The sequence below is a fragment of the Dendrobates tinctorius genome, unplaced genomic scaffold (assembly GCF_039654945.1).
Source record: "Dendrobates tinctorius isolate UK_male_01 unplaced genomic scaffold, ASM3965494v1 ptg000019l, whole genome shotgun sequence".
NCBI lineage: Eukaryota > Metazoa > Chordata > Amphibia > Anura > Dendrobatidae > Dendrobates > Dendrobates tinctorius.
Window position 1 is genome coordinate 31,347,297 of NW_027361687.1, and position 21,673 is coordinate 31,368,969.

The window sequence follows — 21,673 nt, forward strand, 5'->3', positions numbered from 1 at the left end:
CGAATATCGGCCGATACCCGATATTTGCAGTATCGGAATGCTCAACACTACACTGACCAAACTGAGGGCGGATGCAGGCACCAGGCCGATGCTCAGGGTGTTCCAGGCGGCTGACAAATCCTCCAAGACTGTGACATGGTCTCTTTCCGCGCTCTACCTACTCTGTCGCCGAGATGCCGGGCGTCGCGCACTGCAGATTCGCGCTAGGCCGTGGTGAACCAACCAATCAGCGCTGCAGCCGTGATGAACCAATCAGCGCTGCAGCTCACAAACACTGTCACCACCCCTGACACGCCCACTAGAGACTACGCTACAGAGCGCAAACTCGCAGTCCGGCCCCCCCGCCACACCATGATCACATGACCAGAGCTAGAACCCCGTGACAGCGTCCAGTGACAGCAGAGGAGGCTGAGCCGCGCTGCAGACAAGATGTCGGGCAAGGACAGGATCGAGGTGTTCCCGTCCCGGATGTATGTACATTGCGTGTACTGTTGTGTCCCTGAGTGTGGGGGGCGATGCAGACACTGCAGGGGGCGACCTACATGGTGTTAGGAATAACTAGGCCTTAAAGGGGGTTTCCATCACCAAAGAAGGGCGCTAGCTGACCATCACTGGCCATTACTAGGTATAAGGACGCAGGTTATTATTTGTTCTTGTTGCATGTCCTCTTTTCGTCTTGCTGTCTCTGCCCCTCTGTACGGAGGCTTTCTGTTTCTGGGGGGGCTGTTATCGGACACTGTTTTGGTAGCTTCTTATTCCCTATTCCGGAGTAATGGCGTTTACCAATCGGGATAATTAATTTCACAGTTTGACTTTCTTTATGTTGTACCAAATATTGTTTATATATAAACATTATATATCAAGTGTAAAATGTTGTGGAATATGTTGGCGGTATGCAAAATTATTATATTTTGATTTATATTTGGTAAAAAGTGAGATGATTAGAATATATATTTAGTTCTCTTAGGGGTCTTGAACCTTTGATCGCCCGTCCCATACACTGTAATAGTGTAGTATTGGGGTATATGGGAGAATTCACAATATCACATGACGTAGCCACTGATAATTGGGGGTGACCCATGCACACCCAGCCGTCACGTGGTGGTGGAGCCTCCGTTGTACCTGCCTGTGTCATACATTGACAGCGACATGCTAGGGATTTTGGTGGGGAATAATGTGGGACCCTTTCTAAGTGTAGTTATTTGATTGGTGGGGTTATGACTTGCAGCCCCCTTCCTTTTGATCAGTGATCGTTTAGGTTCGGGCACTTTAAAAAGTAAGTGCTCCCCTGTAATTCTGTGACCCTGCCCTGTGGGTAACGTATCGGTCCCATGTAGTGTCAGTCGCCCCCTCCCCCGTGCGCTGTGTGTTGTACCATATACAGCCATTGTATTCACCATCAACATCCCCCGGCGTCCTCTGTTCTGGGTCACCACTTGTTCAATTCCTTCCTTGTTTTGGAGCATAAAGAAATCAGATTTTCCTACCGGACACATCAGACACTTGTGATCCGATGGCGCCTGCCTTAACTGGGTTGTATAATTTAAAAATAAACCCTTTATATCTTATAAACGCTAGTGCCTTTTTACCAGAATGATAGAATCCACCTCAGTATAATGACCTAATGGGTGTTATGGTGGGGAATCCCTGGCTCAGGCATTGGTGCCAGGGGGAGTAATTCCCTTTAATATCCCTTTGCTATTAGGTTGCTGAATGTGACAGACATGCCCACTGACACCAGCTGTGATGAGGACCGGTCTGGTAAGAGGTGCTGGGACATGTAAACAGGAGATGTGTGTAGCACAAACAAGCCTCTGCGTGTTCTGGATCCAGCCGGGCGCAGAGGGCAGAGCAGGGCCGGCAGAACGGAGCAGCAGAGGGCAGAGCGGAGGCTGCAGAGAAATAAAAATATGAAATGATCCTCGACGGGGATGGTAGTGAAACGACCCTGCCCCCACCATCAGGACTGCAGGCATCTGTCAGATTCTAGGGAGCTGTACACATTAGCAGTAGCGTTGCACATTCCCAGCTTGGCTATGAAATCGCTTCGATGTCCAGGCTAGTAGGGGCAGCTTGCACAGGGGCACATACAGAACAATCGCTTAAATAGACATAGAGGTGTTAACACAGGATCCACCATTCACAATAGGTGATGTCACAGCTCACCCCCTCCTCCTGCACAATGACTGATAACACCTCTATATACAGTAGATAACAAAGGATCCACCATTCACAATAGGGGATGTCACAGCTCACCTCCTCCTCCTGTACAATGACTGATAACACATCTACACACAGCTGATAAGAGAATCCACCTTTCACAACAGGTGGTGTCACAGCTCACCTCCTCCCTTTACACTGACATTTGTCCCAGCATGCCTACAAAGTTCTGCCATACAACCCAGTGAGTCAGAGCCTGTCTCTTGCTGTCTGTGTCCATGTGGCTGTTGGAAACCAATGTGAATATTGTACCAGTTCCGATTTTTCTTTTTTATGGATAAAATACATTAAAAATAAAAACCTGATAACTATAGCTCCTCTTCGGTTTACACTTTTAACCTCTGAGACAAGTACAATCCTAGAAACATTCAATGACCCTTCGGCTCAGTGACTTCATTCTAGGGTCTCTACAAATTTACACAATATGTCGTTTCTTGGCGTTCGGACCATTCTCTTATCTCAAGAACTGGGGTCCTCAAAGCCCCTCTCTTCCTCGTCCTGCCTGGTCCAGCTGATTTTGGTGGATAGTTGACAGCACATGTGTAGCTTTCTCCATTGACTGTTATGGGGGCTCAAAAAACAGCCAATTACTCTTGCTGATTTTTGTAATTACATGAGTGATTTTGCAAATTGTATGGGAAGCTGTGTAGCTAAGGGGAGTCATGAAATGTTATCAGATCTATTTTTAAAGATTAGCCCCTGTTATACTGACCCCTTTGGGCCTCATAGACATCATGTCACATGAAACCTACCTTGTTGCCCATGGCACTGCAGTCAGGCACACGGCAAGCGCTGGGCTCCCCTGGTATCAGTATGTCAAGCAGTCAGTCCGATTGAGGAACAGTGATGTAGGAAGTGCCTCTCTTCAAAACCACGTCCTTCCATGTCAGGAATGATATGTCTGTCTATAAAATCATGTACTTCTGTATCTGAACCTGAATCTTTCCAAACCTGAACTTTTTTTCTTCCTGCTTTTTGACCTCCTTACGCCTGATAGATACTTTTTCGTAACTGCCAGGCAGAATGCCCCCTTGTGGGTTATAGTTCACTGAGATCTTTCCTTCACTCCCTGTATACTATCACTCGCACATGTCACGTGCACTTCAAAAACCTCACCGTAATCCCGCCTTTCCTTACCTTCTTACTGCCACTCTCTACTTATCTGTTTTCATATCACTAGACACTCTCCTCTCCAATCTATCCTGAAGGCAGACTCCTATTTCTCTCCAGCTGCTACACCAATGCCTCCACCCTGTGCCAATCATTACCAATGATCCCTCATCTGCTGCGGAATACAGTATATATTTATCACTCGCAAAATCTGTCACAGTGCTGCACTGCTTTACATTTTTTTCCCTAATTTTGGTGTTCCACCTCACCCATTCTCTCCACAGTGCTGCACTGACCTGCTTCTCCCTAATCTCTGTCCACCACCCTACTGTGCTCTCCACAGTACTGTCCCAATCTACATCGCCTTCATCTGTGTGCCACCCTACCTGAGCTCTCCACAGTCCTTCCCCAATCTACATCTCCTTCATCTGTGCGCCACCCTACCTGTGCTCTCCACAGTCCTGTCCCAATATACATCTCCTTCATCTGTGTGCCACCCTACCTGTGCTCTCCACAGTCCTGCCCCAATCTACATCTCCTTCATCTGTGTGCCACCCTACCTGAGCTCTCCACAGTCCTGCCCCAATCTACATCTCCTTCATCTGTGTACCATCCTACCTGAGCTCTCCACAGTTCTGTCCCAATCTACATCTCCTTCATCTGTGTGCCACCATACCTGTGCTCTCCACAGTCCTGCCCCAATCTACATCTCCTTCATCTGTGTGCCACCATACCTGTGCTCTCCACAGTCCTGTCCCAATCTACATCTCCTTCATCTGTGTGCCACCATACCTGTGCTCTCCACAGTCCTGCCCCAATCTACATCTCCTTCATCTGTGTGCCACCATACCTGTGCTCTCCACAGTCCTGTCCCAATCTACATCTCCTTCATCTGTGTGCCACCATACCTGTGCTCTCCACAGTCCTGCCCCAATCTACATCTCCTTCATCTGTGTGCCACCATACCTGTGCTCTCCACAGTCCTGTCCCAATCTACATCTCCTTCATCTGTGTGCCACCATACCTGTGCTCTCCACAGTCGTCCCAATCTACATCTCCTTCATCTGTGTGCCACCCTACCTGTGCTCTCCACAGTCCTGTCCCAATCTACATCTCCTTCATCTGTGTGCCACCATACCTGTGCTCTCCACAGTCGTCCCAATCTACATCTCCTTCATCTGTGCGCCACCCTACCTGTGCTCTCCACAGTCCTGCCCCAATCTACATCTCCTTCATCTGTGTGCCACCCTACCTGTGCTCTCCACAGTTCTGTCCCAATCTACATCTCCTTCATCTGTGCGCCACCCTACCTGTGCTCTCCACAGTGCTGCCCGAACCTACATCTCCTTCATCTGTGTGCCACCCTACCTGTGCTCTCCACAGTGCTGCATCACCCTTCATATCCTTCCTCATCTAGCTACTTTATGTCCTTCTCAATTATTAACATCAAACCCATTAAGATGGAAAAAGAAGGAAGAGATCCACAAGTAAAGTACAATATAGATTTTTATTGCAATATTTATTAAAAAACCGGTAAAAAAAACACACTAGGTATAGATAGCAAAAGGTACTGTAGAGAACAGTGGGCATATAAGAAAGGACAAACTATTCAAAAAATGGAAAATGCATAATGCAAAATATAAATAAGGGGAGATGATGGGGGGCAAAAGGAGAACAATCAAAAGGTCAATGCCAATCACACAATGACCAACCCCATAAAGCACCCCAATTCCCAAATTGTCTAATAATGCTGGCTTAGAGGCAGATAGGTTAAAGCTGTATCACCTAGTAAAATATGTATATATACACATTTTTTTACATCTTAATGGATTTGATGTTAATATATTTTTTAAGTGCCCCCCTTATTATGGACCTTGTTGAATAATTCCTCAATTATGTCTACAACCTTATCCTTGCTCTCCGCAGTGCTGCATCGCCTTATTTCCTCCCTTATCTCCATCACACACCTACTGCTCTCTCCATAGTTCTGTACTGCCCTACATTTCCTCCCTCATCTGTTTTCCACGCTACCTATGCTCTCTATTGTGCTTAATACCTAGGACTAACATCTTCCATAATCCAAGCCTCCCACTCCCATACCCAAGATTTTTTTCATGCTGCGCCACTTCTCTGGAATGCTCTACCCAAGACAATGTGGTTCCCAATATCTACAGTTTTAGTTCTGTCCTAAAAATACCTTTTCCTCTTTAGGCTGTTCTATCACATTACCTCCCTAATGTAACTGTCCTCCGTTCTCCCTTCCTACACTTTCCTCCTAATCTGTCCCCCCACACTCCGTACACTCAGCAGCATTTGATATCTGTGATTGCTGGGAATCCTAGTGGTTGGGCACCCATTAATTTAGCAGGTTAGTGTTGGTCTAAAGGTACTGTCACACTTAGCGATGTACCAGCGATCCCGACCAGCGATATGACGCGGTCAGGATCGCTGGTACATCGCTAAGTGGTCGCTAGTGAGCTGCCACATAGGCAGATCTCACTAGCGACATCGCTGGGGACGGGGGTCGCAACTTACCTGTCACACCAGGCGATCCTGCGTCCTCCCGCCCGGCTCCACGCGTCGCTCGTCCTCCCAGCAGGAAGCGCCACAGGAAGCTGACGACGAGAAACGGTCCTGAAAGTTCTCGCGCGATCAGCGATAACCAGCGGGGGAGCCGGTCGTAGGTAAGTATCAGACACAGAGATATCGCTATAACGTCACTAGTTATAGCGATATTGCTAGCGATATCTCTTAGTGTGACATGCCCTTAAGACTTCCACAATGAAAGGACGCCTAGATTTTGGTTTTCGTAAAAAAAAAAATATATATATATATCATTTTTTTTTTTTTTTTTTCCTTCAGGGCTCAGACCATCATGAAGGCTCGTTTGAAAGGCGCCCAAACTGGACGCAACCTGCTGAAGAAAAAGTCTGATGCCTTAACCATGCGCTTCCGACAGATCCTTAAGAAAATTATAGAGGTGAGGTCTGGCCGCTGCTGAGAGGAGGACACACAACTCAAAACTCAATGCTATTGTGGCATCCCCCAACTAATGAGAATAAGACATGCTTGTCTGTCTCCTGATATCAGGGACGCAGCTCACTAGCCAGCCATATGTCTGTTCTGCAGAGGGCTGTCATTAAATGCCTGCACTGATCATAGGTATCACTGTTCGTCATGGGGAAAACCACATGAGCAACTTCTGGTGGCTTACTATGCATATATGCCTTGTCAGAGAAAAGAGAAGAGGGGTGGTGGAGGGTCCAGAAATATTTTTACAGGGATGTTATGGCGTTTTAGCTGTTTACCAAAACATATTCAAGTTACAATTATATAATCAATCTGGGCCTAAAGTACAGACTATCAGCTTTAATTTGAGGGTATGGGTATTCACATCCTAACTGGAGTAAGGGTTTAGGAATTACAGCTCTTTAATATGTAGCTGTCTCTTTTTAAAGGGACCAAAAGTAATTGGTCAGTTATCGAACAAGCTCTTTATTGGGCTGCATGGGCTTTTCCTGCATTAATCCATCATCAGTTAAGCAGGTAAAAGGTCTGGAGCTGATTCCATGAGTTGCATTTGGAAGCTGTGGCTGTGAACACACAACATGCGGACAAAGAAGCTCTCAATGGAAGAGAAACAGACCATCATTAAGCTGAAAAAAAATGAAGAAATCCATCAGAGAGATGGTAGAAATGTTAGCAGCAGCCAAATCAAAAATTTGGTGCTTCTGCAAAAAAAAAATTGCACTGGTGAGCTTGGGAGATACAAAAAAGGCCTGGACGTCCATGAAAAACAACAATGGCGGATGATCTCAGAATCCTTTCCATGGTGAAGAAAGACCCCTTCACAACATCCACCCAAGTGAAGAGCATTCTCCAGGAGGTCAGTGTTTCAGTGTCTGTAGATGGGAGTATACATCCCTCCGTGTAATGCGGTGCACACATATGGACACTACTTCTTACACAATGTAGAAACTAGAATCCAGCACTCATATAGTGCAAGCTGAAATCGGGATTTATTTAGGAAACTGCAATTTTCCGACCTATAGATGTCTCTCCTATCGTGACGATTGCCGTCCACACCAACCAGTGGAATAAGATCTGTTACGGGATATTGAAACTACAACTGTCTGGGGCACCCTATGCTCACATCGTCTGGGCTGCTGCCCTATTACCCTTGCACTATATCACTTAGGTTTATCCCTTCAGCCATCCGGGAAGCCACTTGCATTTTTTTTCGATTGGTGACATGTTTTGCCTGTCCTTCCACTGGATCTTTTCCTGATACCTTCTCCTCCAGCCTTTTATTCTTCCATCCCTCCATTTTATGAGTTCCATCAGCTAGTACCTTGGTCATCTGCATTAAATTTTAAAGGATGAAAAGGGTGAAGTGGTCACAAATGATGTTGAGAAGGCCAAACTTTTAAATTCCTATTTTTCATCTGTGTTCTCTAAGAAAACAATTGTAGCATCAACTGATCTTCACGGTGCCATCAAAGGAATAAAAGAATCCACACGATCTATAAACTGAAGTCGGCTGCAGTAAAGGCGGCAAAGCCTCTCAGTGGAGGAAACCCAGCGTGGGTGTGACGTCCATGGCCTCCAGACTTCAGGCTGTCATTGCCTGCAAAGGATTCAGTATTAGAAATAAACATTTTATTTATGGTAAAGTTAATTTGTCCAATTACGTTTGAGCCCCTGAAATGAGGAGGCTTTGTAGGACAATGGGGACATGGCACCACAGCAGACTCTTGATATGGTTATATCCTGTTTTCTGCTGTGCTCGGTTCCTCTGCAGTCGTGCGCTCTTCTCCTGCAGCTCGGTGCTTCGGTTTTCCTATTATTTATGGGCTGTGTATTGCGGCATTACATCCCGCTCTGACTCCATAACCAGCTGTAGCGGTCCATTACCCTTCTCCCCTTTCTGTGGTGTAGCGCCATCTAAGATATTCCATTTTCCTGTTGGTACTTTTCTAGACTCGCTACATTTGATATTCTCATTACTTTCTTTGCACCTTGACCATCTGCACAGTATCACTTGCAATTCCTGAACGTTTCACAGGATATTTTTTTGTTTCCCCCCCCCCCACTTAATTCAACCAATAAGTTTCCACTTGAATTGCATCTTGGGTTGTTTCACATTTAATCACAAATAGTGGCCTGCAGAGCTGAAATCTCCGTGATTTGGTCATTGGCCAAATTTTTCTGGACCCAACTGTAAGTCTCCCTAAATACTAGTGAAGCACTGATGGTAAAGATGAGGGACTGCTTATAGTGGAAAGGTGGCCACATGTGGGTAATGCTCCCTATGTTGTATGCAGCCGCCTTCTCTTCCTTGGGGTAGGACTCCAATCCTACCATAGGTGCGTGTTTCACCTCTGGAGCTTCTTCAGGGGCTTTTTGATATTATCAATGAATAAAGCATAAGACAATTTCTGTCAAAATTGACATAAATAGAATCTCACCCAATACAAATAGATATAAATAAAGCAAGAGGTGAAAAATAAAACATAACCTTTAATCCGTTAATTAAAAGACTACTAACATATGTCACCCAAATGTGAATAAAATGCATAAAAGATGCTTATCTGATAGGTGGGCTCTAAAAAAAAAAGGAGGGGGAACCACCTAAATGCATTCAGGATATAAATGTATTGCATAGGTGAACAAAATATAGAAGGTACAGCAAAAGGAAACAATCCCACACATGAATGCCGTAACCTAATTGCATATATATATACACAATGCAAAGTGCCAGAAAGGTCTCTCAGGACCACATAGATAGGCAATCAGGGGAGATAGTAATATAAAAGGAACAATCTCACCGAATAAGATGATGGGTCGGGAGTCTCCAAGGATCCTCTATTCGGTCCAAATGGAGGGCAAATAAGGGAAGAAAATACCCTGTCAAATCCCTGAGGGGCTAGCAATCAACTAATCCCCAAACTCCCGCCCTGACAAGGGCAGTCCACAGCTCACCCGAAATTGCACATGCCCTGCACTTTCCCTAAAGGGGTGTCCCTACGCGTTTCTTGCAAGTAAAATCTTCAGGGGACCTAACTTGTAAAGTGCCATAGTGCTATTATTAAGAGGAGACAAATCCTTCCACTCTCAATGCTATCTAATAGGATAGGATTTAGGTCCCCTGAAGATTTTACTTGGAATTATTCACCTATTGCTTTATTTATAGCTTTTTGATATTACTAGTTTTGTGCATGGGCCATAAATGCCTGATATTTAAAATATACTATTGGGTTTTCTAGTGATCAGTGGAAAGAGTGGAATCTCACAATGTGGTCTTTGGATCTCAAAAGTTTGTGCGTCCCTGGGCTACCTATCTGGTTTCTGATAAACATTTGTGTTATATAGAACACACGCCCTCGCTGGTTCCCGCTCTGCATATCTGCCGCGTCTCCTAGTATCGCAGCGCTGACATCACATCAAGTACTGTAACCAATCAGTGAGCTCGGCAGCTTTGCCCTTTGTTGACTGCAGACAAATAACTGAATCTGGAAAGCCCCTTTAAGAGAGTTTGGTGAGAATGAATTCAGTGACTTTATCTCTACAATTGACTTAATTTTTCTCATTGATATTTGTGTTATAGACCAAGATGCTAATGGGGGAGGTAATGAGGGAGGCCGCCTTCTCACTCGCTGAAGCCAAGTTCACCGCAGGAGACTTCAGGTGAGCAACATAAATTATAGTCACATCCGCTACTATTGTGATACAAGGATTAGATGCAGCACAAGATGCTCTATAGGGGAAAGTATTGGGACTCACGCCCTAATCATTGAATTCGGGTTTCTCCTACAGTTCCATTGCCCCTTGTGTGTAACATCCGGCCCCGTAGCCCCCCTGTTGTGTAACATCCGGCCCCCTCTTGTCTGCGATCCTACACTTCATCCTCCCTTATCCTTGTCCAGTCACCAAGAAGGGGAGGAGAAGAGTGACATCACACGAGATCAGACCCCGTCCACTTTTACGGCAGTCGTAATGTGAGCTAGCACTACACTAGGTTTTCATGGCAAATTTCAGGAGCTGCTCCCCCTAGTGTTTGAAAGTGGAAAATATCAAACCCTTTTACATTATTTTTTGTATTTTATATCATAAAAATTGTAAATGTGTGTGCGTGTATAATATATAATTATTTAAAATATTAATATGATTAAACTTTTTTTTATACATTTTCTTTAATGTTCGGTTACATTGTGCACAAATTCAACTCTGCTTAATCTAGTCTTTCTCCACCACAGTACAACGGTTATCCAAAATGTGAATAAAGCCCAAGTTAAAGTTCGAGCAAAGAAGGACAATGTAGCAGGTAATGAGTGATTCACAGCATTGGGGTTAGATATACCTCCACAATCACTAAGAGACGCAGAAGGGGACGAGTATCATTGCAGGTCCATGCTGATCCTATGGTAGAGTCTTTTTCTCCATTGAGTCCACCTTCTCTATTATAGAGCCTTCCTTTTTTACTCCGCTAATTCTTCACGTGATTAATAACTGACAAGCTGAATCCTTCTAAGCTCTATGTAGAAACAGGAGGTCTCTCTTCCCAGCCTGAGTCACCCTCCTCTTCAGCAGCTGAGCCAGCTGCTCACGCCACGCCCCCCTCCGCCAGGGACTTAGCAGTGATATAGAATTGTAGTTCTAATGATGACTCGTGCAAGGAAAAGAGTGTTCCTACTCCTACTATGGAGACTATTGAAGCAAGAGTAAAGTACGAAAAAAATGTAAAAACGGCAAAATTATGGGGGTTTTTTTGGTCGCTGCAACATTGCATTAACATGTAGTAATGGGTGATCAAAATACCATATCTACAGCAAAATGGTATCAATAAAAACGACAGCTTGGCATGCAAAAAATAAACCATCACCCAGCCCCAGATCATGAAAAATGGAGACGCTACGGGTCTCGGAAAATGACGCAATTTTTTAATTTTTTTTTTTTTTTTAACAAACCCTTTTGATTTTTTTTCACCACTTAAATAAAAAAGAACCTAGACATGTTTGGTATATATGAACTCGTAATGACCTGGAGAATGATAATGGCAGGTGAGTTTTAGCATTTGGTGAATATGGTAAAAAAAAATCACAAAAAACAAGTGTGGAATTGAACATTTTTTTTTTTTTTAGCAGTTTCACCGCACTTTGAATTTTTTTCCCATTTTCCAGTACATGATATGGTAAAACCAATGGTGTTGTTCAAAAGTACAACTCGTCGCGCAAGAAACAAGCCCTCACATGGCCATATTGACAGAGAAATAAAAAAGTTATGTCTCTGGGAGGAAGGGGAGCAAAAAACTGGAATGCAAAAAAACAAAACAAAAATGGCCTGTGCTTGAAGGGGTTAAATTCACCTTTTCACTCCATAGGACTTACAATTGCATCATATGTTGTGTCTCTGACTGTGATGTGTGCTTGCTCGCTGAGACCGCATCTTCCCTGGCAGATGATGGCTGATTTAATTAGCCATCATGTGCCTTTAACAGCCACGGGTGGAGAGGTACGTCATTCCATGTGCCCATCGGTACACCCGTGGTGTGATCACAGGGCGCCGACGGATTGCTATGACAGGTGGGCATTTCCTGAAGAACTCTGTGCCTGTCAGTTCTCCCGTGAAAGCCAGCCTGTTGTCAGAGTTCATAGATTGTGATTTCTGCTATACCTAACAGGGCTGAAACAAAATAAGAGAGACATATTTGGTATCACTGTATTTGTAAAATTCCGATCTCTCAAAATATAAAATTTAATTGATCTGTTCGGTAAACATCGTAATGAGAGAAAAAAAATTAATACACCAGAAATAGGATTTTTTTTTTTTCCTACGCATCATTTCAATAAAATGTGACAAGAGGCGATCAAAACAGTGTGGTATCAGTAAAAACATCAGCTCAGGGCGCAGTAAATAGGCCGCCACACATACCGAAAATTGAAAACGTTACAAATCTCAGAAAATGGCGATGTTTATTATCTTTTTTTTCCTCCCCCACCACTTAAATAAAAAAAAAAAACACACTTAGAATTATATTGTCAGGTCACTTTTACTATATAGTGTACGTGGTAAATAAAAATCCAAAAAAACAATTGTAGAATTCCACCTACTTTGCACTTGTAATTTTTCCACATTTCCTAGTAGAATATAAAAGTACATCTCGTCCCACAAAAACCAAACCCTCAAAAGGCTATGGGAGCGGAAGAATGGAGACGTTATGGCAAGAGGAAGAACGGAATATCGCCTGGTTATGAAGTGGTTGGGGGTGGGATAGTCCCTAATGGTGGACCACCCCAGTGTATGCATGCTCCCTTGCAGTAGCTGAGAAACAGTTGTTTGGATTCCTAGCAGGGGTCCTCCTTATTACAATTGTCCAGAAATAGCGCCACACCTGTGCACAGGTTGTGTCTGGTATTGCAGCTCACTTAAAGGCTTTACTGTGCACAACCCATAGACAGCCGGGATACCTTACTTTGCTGTTTTTTTTTTTTGCCATTTCAAGCAGCTGATTGGTGGAGGTGCTAAGAGTTGCCCCCCCCCCCCCCCCAAATTTGATTTTGATATCCTAAGGAGTCCTGGTGACTAGGAGGTTAATGTACACAGGTTATTGCAGATGTGCCAACCACTGACTGTTCTTCCATCTTGCAGGTGTGACTTTACCTGTGTTTGAACATTACCAAGAAGGGGGCGATAGTGAGTATAAGATTTATTCTTCTTCTCTGTACACTCACTAGTAGTACAGCCTTGCATTACTTTCATCGTCCACCCCGACCTATCGATGAACACTTTCCTAATGCTTTGTATTGTAACAGGTTACGAATTAACGGGTCTGGCGAGAGGTGGAGAACAGCTCGCTAAACTGAAGAGGAACTATGCAAAGGCGGTGGAGCTGCTGGTGGAGCTGGCCTCGTTGCAGGTATGGCTGGGTGCTGAGAGGTAAACGGGATAGACCTCAAGCTGCCATGTTTCCTATATGAGATGTTACTGAAAGAAGTATTTCCATCATATGTTATAAAATATTGCTAGAATATGCCATCGCTTATGATCTGTGGTGTCCCAGAGGTTGGACCCCTGTCATTAAATGATGACATATCTTAGAATAAGCAATATCCTTAGAGCGAAGTGTTTACAGACCTGATTTTTGATTCACGTCCTTCCTCATAAGTGGGCGAAACGTTGGGATTATAGCAGGGGTCTTTTGAGGCCGTCATCTGCTGCCTGTGGTGCAGTGGAGCTCTCTGGAGAGCAGAAAGTAGCCCACAGGAGGGGCGTACCAGCACCCCTTATTGATGTCACATTGGATTTTTTTTTTTTTTTTTTTTGAACAATAAATTTTTTTATTGAAAGTTTACATTTTACAAATAAGGTGATAGCAAAGGATTTTTATTTTTATCTATTTACTGACGTTATATGTACGCCAAAGCGGGAGGTCACTTCCTGCAAACCACCGTACATGCAAGGTGTGAGCGAAATCCACAGTATTTTCCGCTGTACCTTCAGAACTCCCAATAATAAGGTTTGTTTTACAAGCGCTTGGGAAATAAATACAGCACTGCCTTGTATGGTGTACTCAGGACTTCTGGTTTATTAACAGAGCCCAAGGTTAAGTAGTGTCACAGACATATAGGAACTTTAGGGGCCCGAGTAGAAATGTGAAACTTTCCTGGCCAAGCAGTGTTACTGGATCACCAGGAAACAGACGTAAAACAAGATGGCAACGATAGTCACAAAAGCACCATCATCACCGGGTATCAGCTATGATATACAGCTGCTTCAACAGTCATGATCGGTATCGCACTGGTCGTCAGTCCAATTTATACAGCCGTCTGACCGCGACCTGAAACTGACAGATGTGATATTCTGCAGTACAGAAGTATTACATTCAGAAGTGCCATAGATATGTTCAGGGCTAAGGACCATAATCCCAAAAATAATATGGGGAGCACAAAACATGTACTCCAAGGTGCGTGCAAAAATAATATACAGGCCTATTATACAAAAATGATTTCATTGTGAAGATCAACATTTATAAATGTTAGAGAATTACATACAGTGTAGAAGCAGGTCAATTGGTGACAACACACAGAATGTGACCACACATTAGACACATTAGTATTGTAAGTACTTGGGCAGCAGACAGTTCTTCCACACAAGTGTCATAGATGGCTGACAGTAAATGGCAATCCACGGAAATACACATACAGCTCTGTTAAAAATGAAGAGACCATTTGCAAATGTTCAGTTTGTCTGATTTTTCTCTTTCTAGGTATATTTTTGAGTAAAATTTAAATTGTTTTTTTGTCTCCAAATTTTTGACAAATGTCTTCGAATTTCCAAGCAATAAATTTTGTATTTTTTTACAAAAAAATGGTCAAAATTAAAAAAAAAAAAGTGCTTTCAGACCTCAAATAATGCAAAGTTCATAATCATTTAGAACAATACTAATGGTTTAACTCAGGAAGAGTTCAGAAATCAATATTTTGTGGAATAACCATGATTTTTAAAAACAGTTTTCATGCTTGCCACCAGTCTTTCACACTGCTTCTGGCGCAAAAATGTAAGCAGTTCTTTGTTTGATGGCTTGTGACTATCCACCTTCCTCTTGATTACATTCCAGAGGTTTTCAATGGGGTTCAGGTCTGGAGATTGGGCTGCCCATGACAGGGTTTTGATGTGGTGGTCTCTTAATTTTTGCCAGAGCTGTATACTTATGTCCTCAGTGTTACGCTGTAATACTCAATAATGGCCACGCATATACAATATAGCGTCCAGTGACCTCGCAGTGGAGTACAGGACATATACAACTCTGGTAAAAATTAAGAGACCACTGCATAGTTGTATAAAAATCAGCTTCTGTTCATGTCTGACAGCCAGTCCATTCCAGTGTCAGTTGAATTCCAACCAGAGTACACCTCATTCTACTTAATGTGCTTCTGATTAGGTGATCACCTGAACCAAATCTTATTTAAGGAAGGAAAGTATAAAAAACCCTGCTGTGGTGTTCACAATCCTCTTGCAACAGGACAAGCTGGACGGCAACGCAAGTGCTAGTAATATCCCAAAAGTAATAGGAATGAAAAAATAACTTTTAACCATGCCAAATAAGTTGAAAAGTCTTGAGTGAGGAAAAGAAGGGCTCAATTCTGGCTTTACTAGGAGAGGGACACAGTGAGTGTCATGTTGCCTCCATCCTTAAAATTTCTAAGACGGCAGTCCATTACAACAAGGTTAAGCAGCAGACATTGGGGACAACAAAGCTACAGAAGATAGAGGGTGAAAATGACTCTCCACTGACCGGGATGACCGTCCTATTCAAATGTCACTCAGCAACCGCAGGATGACATTAAGTGACCTACAAAAGGAATGGCAAATGGCAGCTGGGGTGAAGTGCATGGCAAGAACAGTCCATAACAGGCTCCTAGAGGCAGGGCTCAAGTCATGTAAAGCTAGAAAAAAGCCTTTCATCAATGAGAAGCAAAGGAAAGCCAGGCTGAAGGTTGCCAAAGACCATAAGGATTGGATCATAGAGGACTGGAGTAAGGTAATCTTCTCTGATGAGTCTAATTTTCAGCTTTGCCCAACACCTGGTCGTGTAATGGTTAGACAGAGACCTGGAGAGTCGTACAAGTCACAGTGTCTGGCACTCACTGTGAAATTTGGTGAAAGATCGGTGATGATCTGGGGATGCTTCAGCAAGGCTGGAATTGGGCAGATTAATATTTGAGAAGGACGTATGAATCAAGCCCCATACAAGGTTATCCTGGAAAAACAGTTGATTCCTTCTGCTCAGGCAATGTTCCCCAACTCTGAGGACTGTTTTTTCCCAGCAGGACAATGCGCCATGCCACACAGCTAGGTCAATCAATGTGTGGATGAAGGACCATCACATCTAATCCCTGTCATGGCCAGCCCAATCTCCAGACCTGAACCCCATTGAAAACCTCTGGAATGTAATCAAGAGGAAGATGAATAGTCACAAGCCATCAAACAAAGAACTGCTTACATTTTTATACCAGGAGTGGCATAAGGTAACTCAAAAGCAGTGTGAAAGACTGGTGGAAAGCAGCCAAGACGCATGAAAGCTGTGATTAAAAATCATGGTTATTCCACAAAATATTGATTTCTGAACTCTTCCTGAGTTAAAACATTAGTATTGTTCTTTCTAAATAATTATGAACTTGTTTTCTTAGCATTATTTGAGGTCTGCAAGCACTGCATTTTTTTGTTATTTTGACCATTTCTCATTTTCTGAAAATAAATACAAAAATTAGTGCTTGGAAATTCGGAGGCATGTTGTCAGTAGTTTATAGAATAAAAAATCAATTTACATTTTACTCAAAAATATACCTATAAAGAGGGAAATTGGACAAACTGAAAATTTTACAGTGGTCTCTTAATTTTTGCCAGAGCTGTATAGGGTCCAGTGATACTACAATGGAGTACAGAAGGCAGATAGGGGTCCAGTGACAAGAATACAGGAGATTCATCATCATGTAAAAAGTGACCAGTGCTTACCCATAAATTGCTCTGTGTCTGCATGTGTCAATAGCCCCAATGAACATTTTGCATGGGCTTCCTTGGGGGGCTAACAGACAAAGAAAAGAAATACTGCAGGATGGTAAATCATCGATCACCCAAGTAAAAGTATAGGGACTAAGTAAGAGGGAAAAAAATGTAATACTCACTATTAAAAGTGCTGCTTTATGGGAAAGAAAAATAAAGGTACACAAAGTGCAAGTTTGGTTTCATCCTGAACAGGCCAAGCTATGAAGCTGATCCACAACCCACACGATGAACACAGTAAAAAAAAAAAAGAATTTTAGCTTTTTCATTATACTGACATGCAAAAAAATTATATAATGAGCAACATCATCTCATCCTGCGAGTAATGTCGTCCGTCCACTGCAAGCAGTCCAGTAACCAAGCACTGATACCAGTGCACCCATGGTGTGGCCGAGTAGACCAGTAACCAAGCACTGATGCCCTTGTACCCTTGGTGTGGCCGAGCAGTCCAGTGACAAGTACTGATACTGGTGCACCCTTTGGGTGCTCGAGGGATACAGTTGCACTTCCCCACCTGCTTGTTTTCCATCTGTCTCAATCCTTCTCTTGCCTCCTGCAAAGCCAGAGCTGTCAATCAGGGAATGGAGACAGATGATGCAAAACAATTAGTTGGAAAGTGGACAGAAATGTTTGGCCAAACCAAAAGTGCACCAAGCGTCTGTGCTTGATATGAACTGTCATTTTGTGCTGATAGACTCACTTAATCCTGATGGTGGTATTACACTTTGTGTGTAACTTGCACCTTGCAATGTAGAACTAATACAGCCACTATGATGGTCTCCAACAAGGCTCCTGCAATCCATCTTGCATCCATTCCGTATATATTGTACATTTCAGGGTGTAGATTCAGGTTTCTAGTTCAGAATTGTGGTTTGTTCTATAATGTTTATTCGCTTTGTTACTTAAATGCTGTACAAACGCCGCTCACTTCAAAGTGAGGAAGATTAGGAATAGACTTGAATTATTGCGGTCATTTACTTTCTCCCTGCTGGCGTCAGAAGCATTATCAAATAGAGAGAATAAAAGTAGCTGTTTACATGTTTTTATTTTTATAAGTAATTTTTAGTATGTCTTAATAGCGAAAGGCTTGTTAATTCATTTACAATCTTTTCTCCCCCTCCCAGTCTTCTGCACTGAATATTTACTTTGAACTCCCACCCAAATGCGTCTTGTGCTCAGTAAGGGATCACAGTGCCTTTGAAAATGCTGAAGGGAGACACAGGTAGAGAGACTTTCAGAGAGATTCAGCTGCTGCCTTTTGATGAGTGTTTTTGGAGTGCTGGATTCACATCTACACTGCGCTGTACTGTTGAATAATGTGCTCAATGCGCTGCTTCTCAACATGTACTAATTAGAGCTAGGAGAGCAGGTATCTATAATCTCCATATGTGCTGCTAGTAGGAAGCAGCAAGTCTCTTCACACATCTCTTGTGCTACTTCATTTAGCTCTCAATTATATCAACCGGGAGCAGGACTCTTTCGCTCTTTCTTTCATTCTCTTTTTCTTCTTTCGTTCTTTTTCTTTTGTTCTCTTTTTTTTTTTTTTTTCTTTTGTTCCCTTTTATTCTTTTTTTCTTTTTTTTCTTTCATTCTTTTTCTTCTTTCGTTCTCTCTTTTTCTTTTCGTTCTTTCTCTCTCAACATAAAAACATATCGCATAGTTGTAGAACTTTTCCATTGATATGTGATTAATCTTTTCTTCCATAAAGAGTGGAAAAACTTCTATAAGCTGTGTAACCTATCCACTTGTTGTTTTCCCGTTCACTCTCACAGACTTCATTTGTCACTTTGGATGAAGCCATTAAAATCACAAACCGACGTGTTAACGCCATAGAGCACGGTAAGGAAAGCAAAACCTGTTTCATTTTTTTTTTTCTGCCCCCCTTCTCCATACTTTGGTATGTTAAAAAAAACCTTGGTTCACCCTGTCCTACTCCTTGTGGTTTGTATGGGTGCCAAAAGTTACTGATCTTTTTATTATTATGCATATCTTTTATTGCACCTTCATATTCCCCATACATTATCATCTCTGTCCCCGATGGGGCTTACAATCTACATTCCCTATCAGTATGTCTTTGGAATGTGGGAGGAAACCGGAGAACCCGGAGGAAACCCACGCAAACACGGGGAGAACATACAAACTCCTTGCAGATGTTGTCCTTGGTGGGATTTGAATCCAGGAACCCAGAGCTGCAAGGCTGTAGGGACAACCACTGAGCCACCGTGCTGCTCTATGAATAGTACAGTGCTAACCACTGAGCCACCGTGCTGCTCTATGAAAAGTACACTGCTAACCACTGAGTGAGCACCTTATTATTGAATGGGGGGGGTGTTACTGTAGAAGATCTCATTCCCCATGTACTTGTGTCTAACAATGGCTGCTACATACACAAGGTGACTAGATTATAGGCAGTCTTTACACAGCATGGAATTATCTACAGGCAAATCGTCACTGAGTGGGATCTCCGTGAGGTGCCGCTGCTGGGGGGGTTCCTGTGAGTCGTGGTTGCCGAGGGGGGGTCCCCCGAAGTCGTGGCTGTAATAAGGGGTAATAAAGCTGGTACCTGAGCGAAAGTACCTTCTGTGATGGAAGCCAGCCCTGATGATTACAGACTCACCTCTTGGATGTTGCTGTCATTTTGTGCAAGAGGTTGGGAGCAGTATCGCCCCCTTCCCCGCACCCATGGGCTGCGGATTGGCTGTATTGGCAGCTGTGAGCCCCCTGAAGCCCCCCTATTACTACCAACATGTGGCTTGTCTCCATCGGAGATCGGTAATTACACAGCAGACTCTAATACTACATTATTACTATATTGCCCTCACAGGGTCGAGTCTCCTAACTGGACTAATAAAAGAAAAAAATTAGAAAAGCACTTTAAAATATTGAAAAGAAAATCTAAAAAAATGTGTGCGTGTCTATACATACCTACATACGTATACTTTGGATCCTGTAATGTCCCTTTTCCTGCAATGCAAATAGTAAAATGTAAAAAATAACAGATTTTGTCATCAGAGTTCAGGATTCTCTATTATATAGAGATATTTATCCCTTACAGTGAAAATTGAAATGGCGGCATTCATCTTTTTTGTGATCTTCCCTCTCACAAAATGAAATAACAAATCGAGCCATGGAGTCCTATTGGTTTCTCAGCCATCTGACATGTGATGGGGTTTGCACTGTTGGATCTGTGGGGAGTAAAGTACGAGCAGTCGGAAATGATGGGGCTGATGACTCAGCTGAGCACTTCTGCCTCTTCTTTGTAGAAATTATTGGGGGTCTCCACATCTGCACCCCCACTACATGGTAATATGAGTTTTGGTAAAATGATAGGGAACCTTCATGGAGCGGAATCATAATGTGGAAAAGTGTCATTAGAATATTCCCACGGAGATCTGCGATTTTCCGATGATGTGTTTGACTGTTGATCAGGTTTTTCTCTTCCCTTCATAGTGATTATCCCTAGAATTGAGCGCACCCTGTCTTACATCATTACTGAACTGGACGAGCGTGAGAGAGAAGAGTTTTACAGGTACATACAACTTCTACTCTTGCGTCACAGCGAAATTATATGTTCTTTACTCCCCCTCCCCAGGTCTTGGACTGCCACAGCTCCCGGTGTCTGCAGCACTGATGTTGAGAGCTCTTCAGCCAATCAGTGAGCTCGGGCAGAGCTCCTCTACTGGAGGTAGCACAATCGTCGTGACGTCAGCGCTGTAGTCAATAACACTTCGGGAGCAGCGAGACTCTGTGCTGGACCTGGGGAGGGGGAGTAAACCTGGTAATTTTTTTTTTTGTTTTGTTTTAAACAAAATCTGTTGCTGAGTACAGTGGTTTTCTTTGTCCTGCTTTCTTCCATCTTTTCAGATGGGCACAAAAATAAAGTAAATGTCTTATAGATGGGGGGGAACCATCATAGCCCACCATGTTCTTGTCTATTATCCAGATTAAAAAAGATCCAGGAGAAGAAGAAAATTATCAAAGAAAAAGCGGAGAAGGAGCGCGCGGCGTGGGATAGTTCCAGGAGCTCGGAGCCGGCCAATCTCCTGGCTGAAGATCGCGATGAAGACCTCCTGTTCGACTAGTCGGGGGGACGGAGCGGAACACACCGTTGTATTATAATATCATGTATTGTGCAAACCACCGTCTTTTGTCACGGCAGCACTGTGAGCAGAGCTTGGAGCCATCGTCTTCAGTGCAATGTTAGTTGTAACTCTATCCTAAAATGCGTAGACTCCTCCATGAGCCTTTTTTAAGTTATTGTACTTTTTGTCCAATTTATGATTGTTCCTTGGATGACAGTAAATCCGTGCAGGCATGTACAGTCATTGGGGTCTTTGTTCTGTTTATTCAGTGTCCGGCGGACTCGCCAAACTGTTCACGTCACGTGGCGTCCGGCTGGGAACGGGGTCTTTAATGGGTTGCGTCAATTAGGCCTCATTCAGACATCCGTATTTTGTAACCTTGAGGTTTGTTCTTTTTAATAGAGCTGTTCACATGTCTGCAAAAAAAGAAAAACTGTGGCATATTCCGTCATCGATCCAAGTCATGGATCAAACTCACCCATTCACATCATGGCCAGCCCATGGGCCACCTCCGAGTGCTGTCCATTTTTTGTGGTTTATTGGGTAGCAAAGGCTTTTTGTTGTTGTTTTTTTATTTTATTGTTGTTGGGTTTGTTTGTATTTTTTTTTCCCACCCACTCGCGAGGTGCAAAGTTTGAAGTTAGGAGCAGCTCAGACCCCTCCTGCTGCACTTCAGGACGCTCCGGGGCGCAGAACTG

The 21,673-nt window shown here is 43.3% G+C and overlaps 1 protein-coding gene across 1 annotated transcript; it reads left to right on the forward strand.

The window, feature by feature from the left end:
- Positions 1 to 313: 313 nt before the first annotated feature.
- ATP6V1D (ATPase H+ transporting V1 subunit D) lies at positions 314 to 21,218 on the forward strand. The gene is made up of 9 exons (XM_073566812.1): positions 314 to 470; positions 6,193 to 6,310; positions 9,938 to 10,017; positions 10,587 to 10,654; positions 12,979 to 13,023; positions 13,143 to 13,246; positions 18,666 to 18,732; positions 20,344 to 20,422; positions 20,837 to 21,218. The coding sequence occupies exons 1-9, from the start codon at positions 430 to 432 to the stop codon at positions 20,973 to 20,975; spliced, it is 741 nt and encodes a 246-aa protein (XP_073422913.1). The 5' UTR covers positions 314 to 429; the 3' UTR covers positions 20,976 to 21,218.
- Positions 21,219 to 21,673: the final 455 nt, after the last annotated feature.

Bases quoted from the DNA above. Each gene is read 5' to 3' on its own strand.
- ATP6V1D (XM_073566812.1), top strand. From the start codon at position 430: ATGTCGGGCAAGGACAGGATCGAGGTGTTCCCGTCCCGGAT. The intron at 13,024-13,142 runs GTGAGTATAAGA...GTATTGTAACAG, and splicing joins TTACCAAGAAGGGGGCGATA to GTTACGAATTAACGGGTCTG. The intron at 18,733-20,343 runs GTAAGGAAAGCA...TTCCCTTCATAG, and splicing joins TGTTAACGCCATAGAGCACG to TGATTATCCCTAGAATTGAG.